At 49.5% G+C, this 14,216-nt stretch overlaps 1 protein-coding gene across 1 annotated transcript; it reads left to right on the top strand.

The window, feature by feature from the left end:
* Positions 1-8,336: 8,336 nt before the first annotated feature.
* NKX6-1 (NK6 homeobox 1) lies at positions 8,337-13,454 on the top strand. The gene is made up of 3 exons (XM_032398604.1): positions 8,337-9,006; positions 10,743-10,915; positions 13,197-13,454. The coding sequence occupies exons 1-3, from the start codon at positions 8,337-8,339 to the stop codon at positions 13,452-13,454; spliced, it is 1,101 nt and encodes a 366-aa protein (XP_032254495.1).
* The last annotated feature ends 762 nt before the right edge of the window (positions 13,455-14,216 follow it).

Raw genomic sequence — 14,216 nt, 5'->3', positions numbered from 1 at the left:
TAGGAGGGGCACAGGTCTCTTTTTAATATTCTGTCCAAATGTGGACAGTGGATTTGTACTTTCCAGGAGCAATTCTTAGACCCTGCTAGAACATTTCAACAAAGCCTTACTTATAATCTAGAGAAAATTGCAGTGCAAAAATGAGTATCATAAAACAAGATAAACTAGTTTATACAACACACTCATCATTAATTTGGGGTTCTTTGCAGGATTTCCTCCTTCTTGGTTCAAGTTTTGCCTCCAGTGACAGTGCTTACCTTTAGCCTCTACCTTAAAAACACCTCGGAGAGCTCGAAATCCAAACCAAAACGAGGGACACTGAGTGAGGTAAACATTTCCTCTTTTCTAATTATCTAAGGCCTGCCTTGAAGTATCTCCTTCCTTCCTTCTTCCTTCCTTCCTGCTCTTCCACTAATAATTAAGATCAAGAACGTTCACTTCCTTTGAGGAAACTTCACCCCTATAGACACAAGGGTGACAATCACTGCAAGATCACCTCTACAAGACAATCCTAGGGAAGATAGTGCACTAGATCCAGCATCTCTTCAAGAGTGCAAGTTTTACATAAAAAGTAACGAACTTACCTAAGATCACAGCTAGGAGGGCGTAGGGCAGGAACCAGAACTTGATAGAGTTGCTGAATTCCAGGCTGATAAATAGTACATGCATCTTAATAGACAGAGTATCACTTCTGGTTGGTTGATAGCTAAGCTGTGCTGATGTAAAATGACTTTCGTACCACTTGGATTTGCTCATTACTCCATGATACACGAAGTATCCCAAGTAATTGGAGATTTTCTTGGTGACCAAGGGGATAACCTACATCTTTGGCAATTTTGCAGAGTAAGATGGCCAGGATGACTGATTTGTTTTGAAGACTACTTGGTCTTTGAATGGATTTTAAAGCTACAATCTATACCATCTGTGAGGCAAATCTATGATCAGGGAATGAAGATATGAAGCTGAGGTGTGTGTATGCTAAAAGAAAAATTAAAGTTAAAAATTAAAATACCTAACACTGCTCTAAAAATAAAGTCTGTTAATTTTTAAAGGTAACTAAAATCAAAATTATTTTGAAACTTAAATATTTGTCTAATAATACCTAATATTATTTTCAGGAATTAAATTTGTATTTGAATAACTTTTTAAAGATTTTATTTATTTATTTGAGAAAGAAACAGTCAGAGATAGTGTGAAAGAGCAGGAGCAAGGAGGAGAGGGTGAAGCAGGTTCCCCTCTGGGCAGGGAGCCTGATGCAGGACTTGATCCCAGGACCCTGGGATCATGACCTGAGCCAAAGGCAGACGCTTAACTGACTGAGCCACCCAGGTGCCCCTGTATTTGAGTAATTTAAAAAAGAATTCAAGAAGCTCCCAAGCCCTTTGAAATGTTTTTCTTATCTAAGAAAATGTGAGTTGTGTTTTTTTTTCTGTGATGGAATATGCCAATATTTGTTTATCAATTTACAATATTCAGACTGCTTTCATATGCATTAAAAATTTTTTTTTTCAGTTGTCAGAGGGGCAGTTTAATGTAATGGTTAAAAGTATAGATTTTAGAGCCAAACTACCTGGGGCTTAAACTCCATCTTCCCCAATTAGTAGCTGTGTAATCTTAAATGAGTTACTTAACTTTCCTTGCTTTAGTTTTCATCATCATTTCCCATCCTTATAATGGGGGCAACCATAGTACCTAATTCAGAGATTCAGAGTTGCTGTTGAATTTATACTATACTCAGAATTGTAGACACTCAGTGTTAGCTATTGTTATTATTATTATGCATTAAAATTCTAAGAACTAGTGACAAAGTGTCTGAGGGCCTGAAGGAGTTAACGGTGAGTGGAAAAATCAGGTATTGGAGCACATTGCCTCCGTGCAAGATTACCTTTTTGTAGGACCCATGTCTTTTGACACGTGCTCACGGTCCTTTTCACCCCACAGAAGATAAAGTCTGGCAGATTTCAGTGCTGAGCTGCAACTGCTTCAGTAAGTGAAAAAAGCAGGTTATTAAAACAGGCTTAAGGATACACTCAACGTGATCTCAACCATTAAAACAAAGCATAGCCTAAAACCTGGAGAAAAGATAGCAAGCACATAGGCCAAATATCAGAAGCATTTGCCCCTGAAGGTGGGATTATGGGCCATTCTTTGTTTCTATAATTGTCTCTACTTTCCCAAGTGTTCTGTATTGAGCATAGTATTGTTTTGATAATCCGGGAAGAAAAGTAGAAAACAAAAATGATTCCAATAAAAATAGAAACTTGTTTTAGTACCATTGAGTCCAACAACGGAGCATCAAAAGGGTAGGTGAGGAAGAAAGATTTAAAATCTCAAATGTTCATTTTAGGGAGCTTTTGCTATTTGAGAAAGCAAGAACTGTCAGACCCACACTTCATTTTATGAATTTGGCGTTTCAGATAAAATTAAGTAAATGTTAATCCATGAACCCTGGAGTGAAACAAAGGCAGATGCCTCATCGAGATAGTAAATCCTGTATGGCACTTAACTCCGGAGGCTGGTCTTCCCTCGATAGAATGAAACGCTAAGAAGTTATTTTTCCACAAGAGGGCGGTAACTGCTCAGGGTTTTTTTTTCAAAGGGACTTCTAAAGGACCCAGACACTTGTAAACCAAGCAGCAATGCAAATGAAATAACTTTTTCTCAACGAAGAATAAGGAGCCGCACGTGTGAGCCACGGGAAGGACCCATTCTGACACATGCACGCACACCCAAGTCAGAAGCAACAACTCTAAGCAGGACATGAAGAGGAACTAAATTACCTAAATTATATTCCGTGGATGTTATTTATACAGGTATACAGGTATAAGTTTTTCATGGCTGTTCACATCAGACACTGTATAATCTGGTGGCTCAAACCAGGCTAGCATTTTATTCCGTAAAGGAATTGTAGTAACCCACAGACATTCCTTCAAGCACAGGATTTCCACGCCGGAGCCCGTTTTCCAGAATATACTTGCAAGCAAGGGGGTGTTCCTTGGAAGCAAATGGGTCTCCGCAGAAAATTCTGGAGAGGAGAGGATTATATATACACGTCTACATGCTTTGCTGAAATTCAAGACCAGTTTTCTCTCCAGCAAGGTATTTAGTGTTTTCTTGCATTTACTCTTGTTCCTGAATTTGGGTTTTGATATTGCAGACATTTCTGGACTTTAGTGTTCTTCATCTTCTGGGACATTTCAGAACCCTCCCTTCCGAGTGCACGTATGTCCCGTGAGAGCTCAGTACCTATTCAGCGACTATGCAGCAGGAGGGCCATGCTGACATTTGGAAGATTCCTGAGGGATGTCCTGGCTTGGGGTTTGAGATCTTTCCGATAGCAGATTCTAAGTCTACACCAGTCGCTTCCCTCACATATTTTGTTGGCCTCGTTGGGAGAGCGTGGACCACAAGACCCTACAGCACTCTCGGTCACCGGGCATTTGTTGGCCTCTTTCTACTCCAGCGCTTCCCAAATCTGTCTCCTTAGTTGCTGGTCAGCAGAAGCAGCCAAGGGTCCAGTTCCCCTTCATGGCGTTTACAGGAGGCAAAGAGACCGACAGCCAGAAAAGCAGCCCCCTTCCCCTGCTCTCCTTCTGTGAGACTGACTTGTTTCAAGCTTGTGGACATTTCTTCTTTCTCCCTTGTGCCTGCTCGACCCCTCTTACAACACTCACATAAACCCAGCTGGCCTTCGGGTTCAGTCCGCACAGGCCCCACTCCCTGGCGAAGTGGAGTCCTTAAAGAAGTCATCTAGGCAATTGAAGCAAACACATTTCAGAGAGGTTATTGGCCAGAAACACACACCTAATTCCCTTCATACCCGCCACCCCCGCCCGTGTCCCCCGCCTTTTGTGAATGTAAAATAGGCTTCTTGTGGCTACACTTGAGTATCCCCGACACTGGACGTTAATATATTTGGGGGAGAATAGTTATCATTCATTCCCGACTGCTGAATTTAAGTACATTTAGCTGAGATTTCATTTGCATTCCTTCTGCGAGTTATCCTGAATTTAGTGGCTGTTCCTTTAACTTAAAGCAGAAGAATCCAAACGCGCCAGGCGATTCTGAGTCCAGGGTTAGACCGAGGGTAGGGTGGTCAGGGGGATCGCGCAGGCTGCGTAACAGTGGGAGCAGGCTAACAACCATAACTTGAAACCTGGTTTGTTTGTTCTCGGGCTCAAGAAAGTCAAGGGAGGCGTGTAGCTTTCCTCATCCCTATCATTTTAGCTTTTTTTGCAACCTCAAAATTTGCCAACACTCTTTCATTTATTTTCAATTAAAATGCAAATCGTTCGCTTTCAAACACAGCCCCCCCCCAAATATATATATTGTGCTGAGATGCGAGGGGGATGTCGCGACCACGTGTTACACGTTCTACTAGAGTCTTCTCCTACTTGGACTTAGAAATGTCTGACTTTATTAGGTCCTGGGCAGAAAGGCGTGCGGGTCCTGGGGATTCCCCAAGGGAAAGTCCGGACTCTCTAGGGCGTCTGTAAGCCGCGTGCAGGACGGCCCCGACCAGAAACAGGCCTCCCTGGTCAGCATCGGGATCTGTTCTTCCAAGACTCGGCCCCTAAGGTGGTAATAGTTCTGCAGGGGCAGGGTGACATCTCTCCGCGCGCGAGTGACAGGAGCAGCCCACCCCCCTCGGAAGACGCCTCTCGCTCTTCCCGCTCCCAGCTGGAGACAGAGCAGATCGATGACAACCAGCACCAGGCAGGAGGCACCCGCCTTCCTTCAGCGCAGCGCAGTGTGTGTCTGGAATACAAGCTGCCTCACACGGGATTCAGGCACCCAGGGTTAACCCGCAGGAATCAAGGTACACAGACCCCAGAATTGTTTTGTTGTCACAAGAAAAAAATGCTGCTATTTTAATTCCTCAGTGTGAATGATAAATAAAAGCAAACGATGGAGATGCCTTGCACCCAGCTTTGCAACTATTTACCAATGTCAGTTAAGCCAGAGTTGGTTGGATTGAGTTGAATGTCTCTCTCATATTTCTCTGTCTCTTTACCTCACTTCTCCCCGTATCAGATACTAAATTTACAAAAGGAGAATATCCAATTCTTTCTCGGGTCACAATATTTACATGAAATAAATGGGGGATCGTTTTTGGAAATTGGAATCTTTGGGGATCACTGGCCTCCTTCCCCTGCTCCGTTCCTACCTAGTTCTTGAGAATGTAGTGTACTGGGGGAATGTGAGGAGGTCGCTGGTGGCCCAGGCGCGGGGGTTCAGGAGGGAGATTGTGTGCCACTGTCAAGTGGAAGCCCACGAGGTAAGGAAAAGTTTCGTTTGTAACGAAGCGAGGGGCAGAGGGGCCCCAGCAACTCGGCCCCGGCTCGGCTCCCCGCCTCATCCTTCCGTTGAAGTCTTTCGACCGAAATGGCAGGGCACTGGGGTTTAGACCCATAGCCCAGCAGAGCATCCTCCCTCGTAGGGAAATGCAGACAGTCCCCGCATGAACTGTTTTCTTGCCCAACTCAGCATAATTCACGTGGAGGAAGGAATTCACTTTCTTTCAGGTCAGAGTCTAAGGTCTGAGAAGTGATCGATTTAGCCCAGTCTCGAAGTTAATGCCAGCGGGTGGAGAGGGAAGAGGGGGACCAAATAAAAACAAAATTACTTTTATCTCAGAAATGAATAATAAAAGTGGCAAAGGGTAAACAAAAACATTTTTAAAAAACAACTCAAGCTCAAGCTGCCACCTTGAAAAGACCAAAGCTTTAGAAATGAGAGCTACCAAAGCGGAATAAGCCCTCCTAGCTTTTGGTGCTTGGACCCATAGGAGTGCTTTGGCACTCACAGTCAAACTCCATCCATGGGTGGTGCCGTTCAGATTTTATTCTTGAGCTATTTATTTCTATTTTCTAAGAATTAAGTTTGGACTTCATGATCTCATCCAAATTGCTCTAGTGACTACCCCTCATTGGTGTGTTACTTCAACACCCTGAAATCTCAGAATTGTGCAAAAGTCTTCCTCCTCCCTTGCACAGCTCAACCCTGCCAGCAATTTCAAGACCCTCATACAAGGGACCAGGGATGGAAGATAGAAAGGGAATAAAGGAAATCACTCTCCAACTCCTAAATCTTAGACATCCCATCACCACAACCCAGAAGGCTGGACATCTCCATCTCTCAAAACAACCCTGGAGTTGAGGGCAAGGGGCCAGAGTTTTGGAGAGTTTTCAAAAACTTATAGTCCCCTGGGGCATACCCAGATACTTCTAATATAGATGCCCCTTTTGGTGATTCTGCTCCCGTGTAAACTCAGAACAAATAACGACAATAATCGAAGGAAAGAAAAGTTAAAAAAAAAAAAAAGGGTTCACTCCTCTCAGGTCTAAACATCACCTGAAAAACAAATATTCCCATTATGCTGATTCTGTTCTCTGAGTATTGAGTAACCCTATAAATGATATAATTGCTGAGAAACCTAAGAATGAAAAGAAAAGTAACGAAGAAAGAACAGAGAAGGAAAGAGGGCGGTGGCAAAAATGGAAGAGGACGATCCTTCGGCCTACTAGGGGATTAAGGACATCTACAGGCTTAAGGAGCAACAAATTAATTTACACAATTCTGGAAGAGCCCAGATGGCCTTTAATTAATCCCTTCAAAAGAAGGAGCTAGGCCAGGGCTGCGCCGGCTGCCCGCTCCATTAGCTCCATTTTACAAGGGACCAGACTGTTCGAGGTGAGGCGTCGCGAGCTCGTGGGGGAAAGGGGGGTGGGTAGGGTGACGCGAGCAGGCGAGGGGTGGAGGCGAGGGAAGAATATGAACTGCTTTTCCATAAAAGGGCTGGATTTTCATTATTCTTCTCTTTAAAAAGTAATACCCTCTCCGTCTCTGCTCCCCCCTCCACTTTTCCATTTTATTTAACACAATTAATTGAGGCGTCCGCGGGCCCCAAGGCGGAACCGCACCACTCGCCAGGCTCCACCCCCTGGCCCCACCCACAGAAGCGATGGAGGTGGGAGGAGGCGGGAACCAAGCGGGCGCGGCCCTACGGCTCGCCCTCCCCAGCCAGTCAGAGGGCGCGGCGCTCCGGAGTGGGCGTGCCCCAGAGGCGACGCGCTGCCCGAGGCTGCGCGCAATTGGAGACGGTGGTTACGCCCCCGGCCTGTACCCGGCTCCTCGGCTCCGCCTCCCCGGCAGCCTCTGAGTGACGTCCCTCAAAGTTCTCATTTTGGACCCCCACTTCCCCCTCCTTTTCGTCCCCCAGCTAAAGAGGGGTAGGGAGTGATGCAAATGTTTTATTACCTTTGAGAGCTTCATCTGAACTGTCAGGCCCGGAGGGAGAGAGGAGAGAGGAGAGGAGAGAGAGAGGGAGTGGAAGAGCCGGAGAGGGTCAGCTTGGCCAGAGGACAGGACTTAGAAGAACGAAGCCTGTAAAGCCGCGAAGAAAATGCGAGAGAGGAGAGGCAAAGGCGGAGAGTGAGAAGAAGAGAGGGTGCTGGGGGGGGTGGGGCGGGGGTCGCCAGGCCCGTTTGCAGAAGTGGACAGACGAACGGAGCCGTAACCGAAGCCGTCAGACTTTTCACACTTAGTCTTTGTTTTTCTGTGTTTTTTTTTTCTCCCCATTTTTCTTTTCAATATTGCAACTCTAGTGCCCCGTGGCCCAGAGGGGAAGGCGGGTTGGCGCGCCGAATCCGGGAGTGGCGGGGATTGGTGGCACTGCCCTTTCTGGCGCACCAGCTCCTGGCAGAGTCGGCGGAGGAAGCCCGCCCAGAAGCAAAATCCTCCCGCGGGCTGGATGCGCTCTCTCTCCCCGGGAGCAGCGAGCGCCGAGTGCGAATCAGCCTCGCAGCGAAAGAACAGGGCAGTCAAGTAAGATTAGAGGAGCGCGTCCGGCGGAACCTGGAGTCCTTTAAACCTCCCCAAAGAAAGCGAGCCAGTCCCTATACGCCAACATCGAAGTGGAGATTCGGTGACTCTTAACTTTGTTGCAAACTCTGGGGCCGGCCTGGGTTTTGCTTTGCTTATTTCTCCCGGGGAGATGAGAAGTAGCGCACATTGAGAGGCGAGGAAAAGTGAAGAGAGAGAAGAGACCGAGATTGAGTCCACGACTCTAGGAGCGAAAGGACAGCCAAACCCGCCCGGACGCCCACTGATCTCGGCGAGCCACCGCCTCTCCAGTGGCGTGTTTGGACATTTCTGCTGCGCAGCTTCGAGAGCAACTCTCGGCGGCGGCGTTCTCGGCCCAGTTGGCAGGTCGCCTCTGGGAGCGCGGAGCTACTCCTCGCTCGCGCCCTCGGCACTCCTCGCTCTCCTGAGCCCCACCGGGGCACCGGCCGGCGCCCTCGCTGAGTGGCTGCGGGCTCCGGCCTGGCCGTGGGATGTTAGCGGTGGGGGCGATGGAGGGCACCCGGCAGAGCGCGTTCCTGCTCAGCAGCCCACCCCTGGCTGCCCTGCACAGCATGGCCGAAATGAAGACCCCGTTGTACCCCGCGGCGTACCCCCCGTTGCCCGCTGGCCCCCCCTCCTCCTCGTCCTCCTCATCCTCCTCGTCGTCGCCCTCCCCGCCTTTGGGCGCCCACAACCCAGGCAGCCTGAAGCCCCCGACCGCGGGGGGGCTCTCATCCCTTGGCAGCCCCCCACAGCAGCTCTCAGCCGCCACCCCCCACGGCATCAACGACATCCTGAGCCGGCCCTCCATGCCCGTGGCCTCAGGGGCCGCCCTGCCCTCCGCCTCGCCCTCGGGTTCCTCCTCCTCCTCTTCCTCGTCCACCTCCGCTTCCTCCGCTTCGGCAGCTGCCGCGGCGGCCGCGGCCGCTGCAGCCGCCGCCTCATCCCCAGCGGGGCTGCTGGCTGGCCTGCCCCGCTTCAGCAGCCTGAGTCCGCCGCCGCCGCCGCCTGGGCTCTACTTCAGCCCCAGCGCAGCGGCCGTGGCCGCCGTAGGTCGGTACCCCAAGCCGCTGGCCGAGCTGCCCGGCCGGACGCCCATCTTCTGGCCAGGAGTTATGCAGAGCCCACCCTGGAGGGACGCCCGCCTGGCCTGCACTCCTCGTGAGTACGATCGCCTGAGTTGTGTGTGTTCTGCCCACTCTCGGGTCATGGCCCCTGGTGTGCATGGGGATCCATGCACCCTCTTGGCTCCCCAGTAGGTTGGCAGCGCCAGAATCGCACGATTTGGGCTCTGCCAGGGCATTCATTGAGGGACTCTGGCTTCCCTAAGCTTGCGTCCAAGGCCCCCCCCCCACCCCACCCCGCTCTCCAAGTCTTGGGCACGCCTCGAGGAGCGGGTGTGCATGAGTCCGCGTTGAAAACAACGCGGTGCTAGGCGTGTGTCTCACCCGAGGCCTCGGCTACTCTGGAGCAGCCTGACGACAATCTCAGGCCCTGCCTGGGTTAAAGAGGTGGGAAGGGCAGGAGAGGCCATTGAGACCCCGGCTACACCCCTTCTTTCCTGGCTCCCGACTGTCGGCGAGGGCCCCACTCTACCTACGCCAGCTTAACTGGCCTCCCTGCGAACTGGTGGGGCACGACAGCGGCAAGCCCTCCACACCCCCCGCCCGAGTGCGTGTATTTGCATGTACGTCTCGGCCCAGGGTGTCCCTACCTAACCTCTTCATCTTCGAGGAGCTCCCCCCACCCCCCACCCCAGTACAGTCGGGCCGGGTGAGCCCATTGAAGACAGGCCCGCGGCAGCCGCAGGAGCGAACTCAGTCACTTCGGGCCACTCCCCTCCGCTGGGCTCTCACTTTCCCACCTGCCTCGGCCCCGGGGAAGGGGTGTGGGGGTGGCGAAGGGCCGGAACATCCTGGGCCTGGGAATTTTGAGAAGCATCGTGGCCCTCAACATCCTAACATGAAAATGAACCAGAGAAAGAACGAGGTGGCGACAGAAGGACCGGGGAATATGCACATCCCACCAAGACCTTGCTTCAAACCAACTGAGTTGCCCCGCGATCCGTCCAATTTTCTGGGTAGTTGGCCACCGCCGCGGAGGCTCCTAATCTTCCAAGTGGAGTTCGAGGCCCAGCCCAGGTCTTTCTCTTGTTCCGTTCTTTGCTCTTGACCGAGTCCCCCGAGTCTCCAGGCCTCTTTCGTGTGGCTGAGCGGCAGTAACTAAGGGAAGTTGCGGGAGCTAAGTAGAGGCTCCTTTGGGAAGCCTCCGGATGGAGGGCGGCCCGGGCGGGTGAGGGTGTCGGGGAGACGCTATTGTATTCGTTTTGATGGCCATGTAGGGACCGCCAACAAAGGCGGCACCCCCTCCCCCTCGGCCGCAGAGGCGTTAGACTTGGGGGCGATTTAGCTCTCTTGTGTGCAAAAAACAAGGCGCCCTTTGTTGTGCGGACACAGGTTAAGAAAGCGTTCAAGGAAAGGAAAAAAAAGGGGGGGAAAGAAAAAATAAAAACTAGTCATCCTCAAGCAAAGTCTCCGGGGCCGAGCAAGCACTGACTGGACTGGGAGGCGAGAGGGGCCTTTTCCCGGCATTCCTCAATTTACTGGGGCCTGGTGATTCGGCCCCGGCAAACTTCAGCAATGCGCTCCCTCACTGTTTGACGTCTGTGTTCGGCAGAAGGTTATTTACTGCTGCTCCAAACACACCCGGCTTTTAAAAACAGGTGGGCGTAAAAAGGCCAAGGGAGGCGCGCGGTGGGACTGGAAGCGCCAGACACTTGTGATGTCTGCCGCGGAATAAGCTTTCCAAAAAACATCGTGTTTTGAGTTTGTTTCTGTTCAGTGGAGCCGCTTGTAACCGATTGTTTTTCCCCTTCCCTTGTTTATCTGTTCTCGCAGATCAAGGATCCATTTTGTTGGACAAAGACGGGAAGAGAAAACACACGAGACCCACGTTTTCTGGCCAGCAGATCTTCGCTCTGGAGAAGACTTTCGAACAAACGAAATACTTGGCGGGGCCCGAGAGGGCTCGCTTGGCCTATTCGCTGGGGATGACGGAGAGTCAGGTCAAGGTGAGTAGACCTTGCAAACCTCGAGGGATGGTCTCCCAATTCCCAGCGCGCGCGCGCACATAGACGCGCGCGCGCGCACACACACACGCACACACAAGGGCACGCGCGCGCGCACACACACACAACCCTCTAACAAACAGCCGCTCCGGGGTGCGGATCTTAGGAGCCTGGGGAGAAGATGAAATCAGCGAAGGGGGTGGGAGTGGGGGTTACAAAGGCCCTGGGGTCTCGAGGCGGGCAAACTGTTGATGAACAAAAGGAATCAAGCCCCCGCCTTTGAAATTAGGTTAATCTAGATAGCAGCATGTGCTGGGGGAACTCGCCATTATTGGAGAATAAAAGCATGACCGAAATATCAGCCCTTAGAATAGATCACGCCAGTTAGATAGCTTCTATTTATTCAATCTGTAAGGATATTCAAGCTTTTGTTTGTCAATTCAAGCTCCGCTAGTTATATAATTTCCCGATGTAGATCAGCCTTATAGTGCTACTAAATTAACTTGTAGGTTAAAAAAAAAAAAAGTCCACAGGATCCAACTTAGCAGGACATGAATCTGCTTTTAGTTTACCTGAGGACCAAAACTTTGGAATAGCAATTTTCCAAATGAATTGACAAGATTATTACTGTATTACGAAAGAATTCTGTTTAAGTTCATCAACAGATGTATGATATTTTACTGTTTGTGACAACAGTTTATAATTAAAATGTCACTTAGCTTATAATTGAGTTGTATAGTATATTTCCAGGGAATCAAATTTGAGAAATCTTTCCCTGAAAAATAAAAGGATTGAACCAGTAGGTAAATTAAATCTAATGTTTTCCAGTATTTCCAGTATTCTTTTTTGTATCTCTTCTTCAGTTTATTATATTTGGGTGTTTTTGGAGGGGAAGGAGTGTAAGTCTGTTTTCATTAGTAATCTTGTTGCTCCTTAAATTAAGTAGGAATAACTGTTGGCCACGTCTGCTGGTTAGAGTGTATTTCCCCTGGGGCAAGCATCATAAAATGCATTTCAGGAGTGATTTTGTTTGTGACCATTAGAATACCATCACAGTTAAAATTATTTTTGCGGTGGTTGGTACAGAGCCTACCACAGTAATCTGGAAGTCTTCATTTGTCACCGTAAATATGTCTGTGTGGCTAAAAGTGAATTATTATAGCTGTATAAGGAAAATAAAAATCACTTTCTTAACAATTCTGATTCTCTAGATAAAATACATAACGGATGAGAAAAGGGATGAGTAGCATAAAAAGAGGATAATATCTTTGGGAAATTGTTTGCTTATTCCTGATGCTTTAGGTTAAATTATGTGTATCAAACACGGTGTCAAACATCGTGAATAGCTTAAAATGTTTGTTATATAAAATAAATGTCTTAGAGAAGAACAATATTAAAATAATATTTGAAAGACTAGACATGCTAACAGTGGGAAATAATGTAATTGGCAAAATTTCACTTTAAAAAATAACTAATGAAAATTTCAGCTTGATTTTTGGTTTTATGAAAAACAAACCACAGAGAAAGACTCACACACAAACTACTGTGATGATTTTAGCTAACCTATTCAATATTTTCAAGCATTTATGTTGATTATTATTAGTGATTTGAGGTTTCTGTTTTAGCAAATTTTTTTCTTTTTTCTTTCTTTTTTTTTAACTTTACATGGTACATTACAAGTGTAAATGGGGAGGGGAGTGTTTACCTACCATGTTTGTGTGGATTCAGACTTGAGATCCGTGAAACAGACAAATATCCAAAAATGAAAAGGAGAACAGAGGTAATTGGGGTAAATGCCGTACTTTCCCCCCCAAATCACACTAAGAAGCAAGTACACTTCAAGTTGTTTCAAAGTCTTAATCTAAGAAAGTAAATAACAAATAAAATCACAGTCATTATGAGGCAAACGTAGGAAGGTGAGAAGTTTTCTACTTCAAACTACAAAGTAGGAAAGCGGGCTCATTTTTAGGGAAACTTATTTTAAGTTTCCAAGTTTTTTCTCTTCTTAGAGATAGCTCACTGACAACGTCTGTACTCTTGTGTTACTATCGCTATGGCAACGGCAGTCAGTTTGTTGGTGCCGGACACTCAGAGGAAGCTGGCGCGTTGGAGACAGACTTTGACGGCCCGAACAAGGAAGGTCTCTGAGGGAGGGTGGCAGGCCGTCAGGGGCCCGCGCGCTGGAGCGACCAGGGGGTCTGGGAGAGGCAGCCTTGCCTGGATCCGCTCGCCTTCAATTCCTGTCCCCGCTGGCTCCCCTCTCCTCCTCTTTCTTGGCCCTCAGGTCTGGTTCCAGAACCGCCGGACCAAGTGGAGGAAGAAGCACGCGGCCGAGATGGCCACGGCCAAGAAGAAGCAGGATTCGGAGACCGAGCGGCTCAAGGGGGCTTCGGAGAACGAGGAGGAGGACGACGACTACAACAAGCCTCTGGACCCCAACTCGGACGACGAGAAAATCACGCAGCTGCTGAAGAAGCACAAGTCCAGCAGCGGCGGCGGCGGCCTCCTGCTGCACGCGTCCGAGAACGAGAGCTCGTCCTGAGCGCCCGCCGCCCCCCCCCCCCCCCCCCCCCCCCCCGGCGCCTGCCGGGCCTCCGGCCTCCGCCCTGGGGACCGCGCGCGCCCCGCCTGCCCGCCCCTCGGGGCCCCGGAGGACCCGGCCCCAACCGCCGGGGCCCTTTGCTATTTTCTGAGATGTACATATCTATTTTTTTAACCTGGAAGTTGAGGGGGCCGGGGAAGAGAGAGAGAGAGAGAGACACTCGGGGGTTGATTAGAAGGCAGAAAAGACCTCGAAATGCACTGCATAGATAAGGCAACCGAAACTCGCAGCTGGGCCACCGTCCCGGCCCCGCTCGGTCCCCTAGACCCGTCCCCCCGGCGCGAGCTGCCGCGGTCCCCGCACCGCCCCCTCCCGCCTGCGCCCCCGTGGCCGGCCGGGGCGGGGCGCGGAGAGGTGTTCTTGAAGGCTCCACACCCACCGCAGGGACCTCGGAGCCACGCGGGCGGGCCACCGCCACAGATGGGAGGAGAGCGGGCGGCTTCTCCCCCCACAAACTGCTGTGCCGACTAAAGCAACCTGTTGAAGGCTCTTTGTAAATAAATCGTGAGTCACACTGACTAGAAGTTACTTTATTGTGAATATTTAAAATGTAAAATGCTTTTTTGAATTTGGTATAAAAAGATGGCCCTTCTTCTTCCTTCACTCTGCCTCCTCCCCCCCTTTAAGAGCTACTCAAACCACACGTTTCCCTTTTATTTGGAACTTAATTTGAGAAGCGAGACAAGAATGTTCTCCACCCCC

Source organism: Phoca vitulina, unplaced genomic scaffold (assembly GCF_004348235.1).
Source record: "Phoca vitulina isolate PV1807 unplaced genomic scaffold, GSC_HSeal_1.0 scaffold3, whole genome shotgun sequence".
In the NCBI taxonomy this organism is placed as follows: domain Eukaryota; kingdom Metazoa; phylum Chordata; class Mammalia; order Carnivora; family Phocidae; genus Phoca; species Phoca vitulina.
This window is presented reverse-complemented; position numbering and strand designations above follow the sequence as displayed.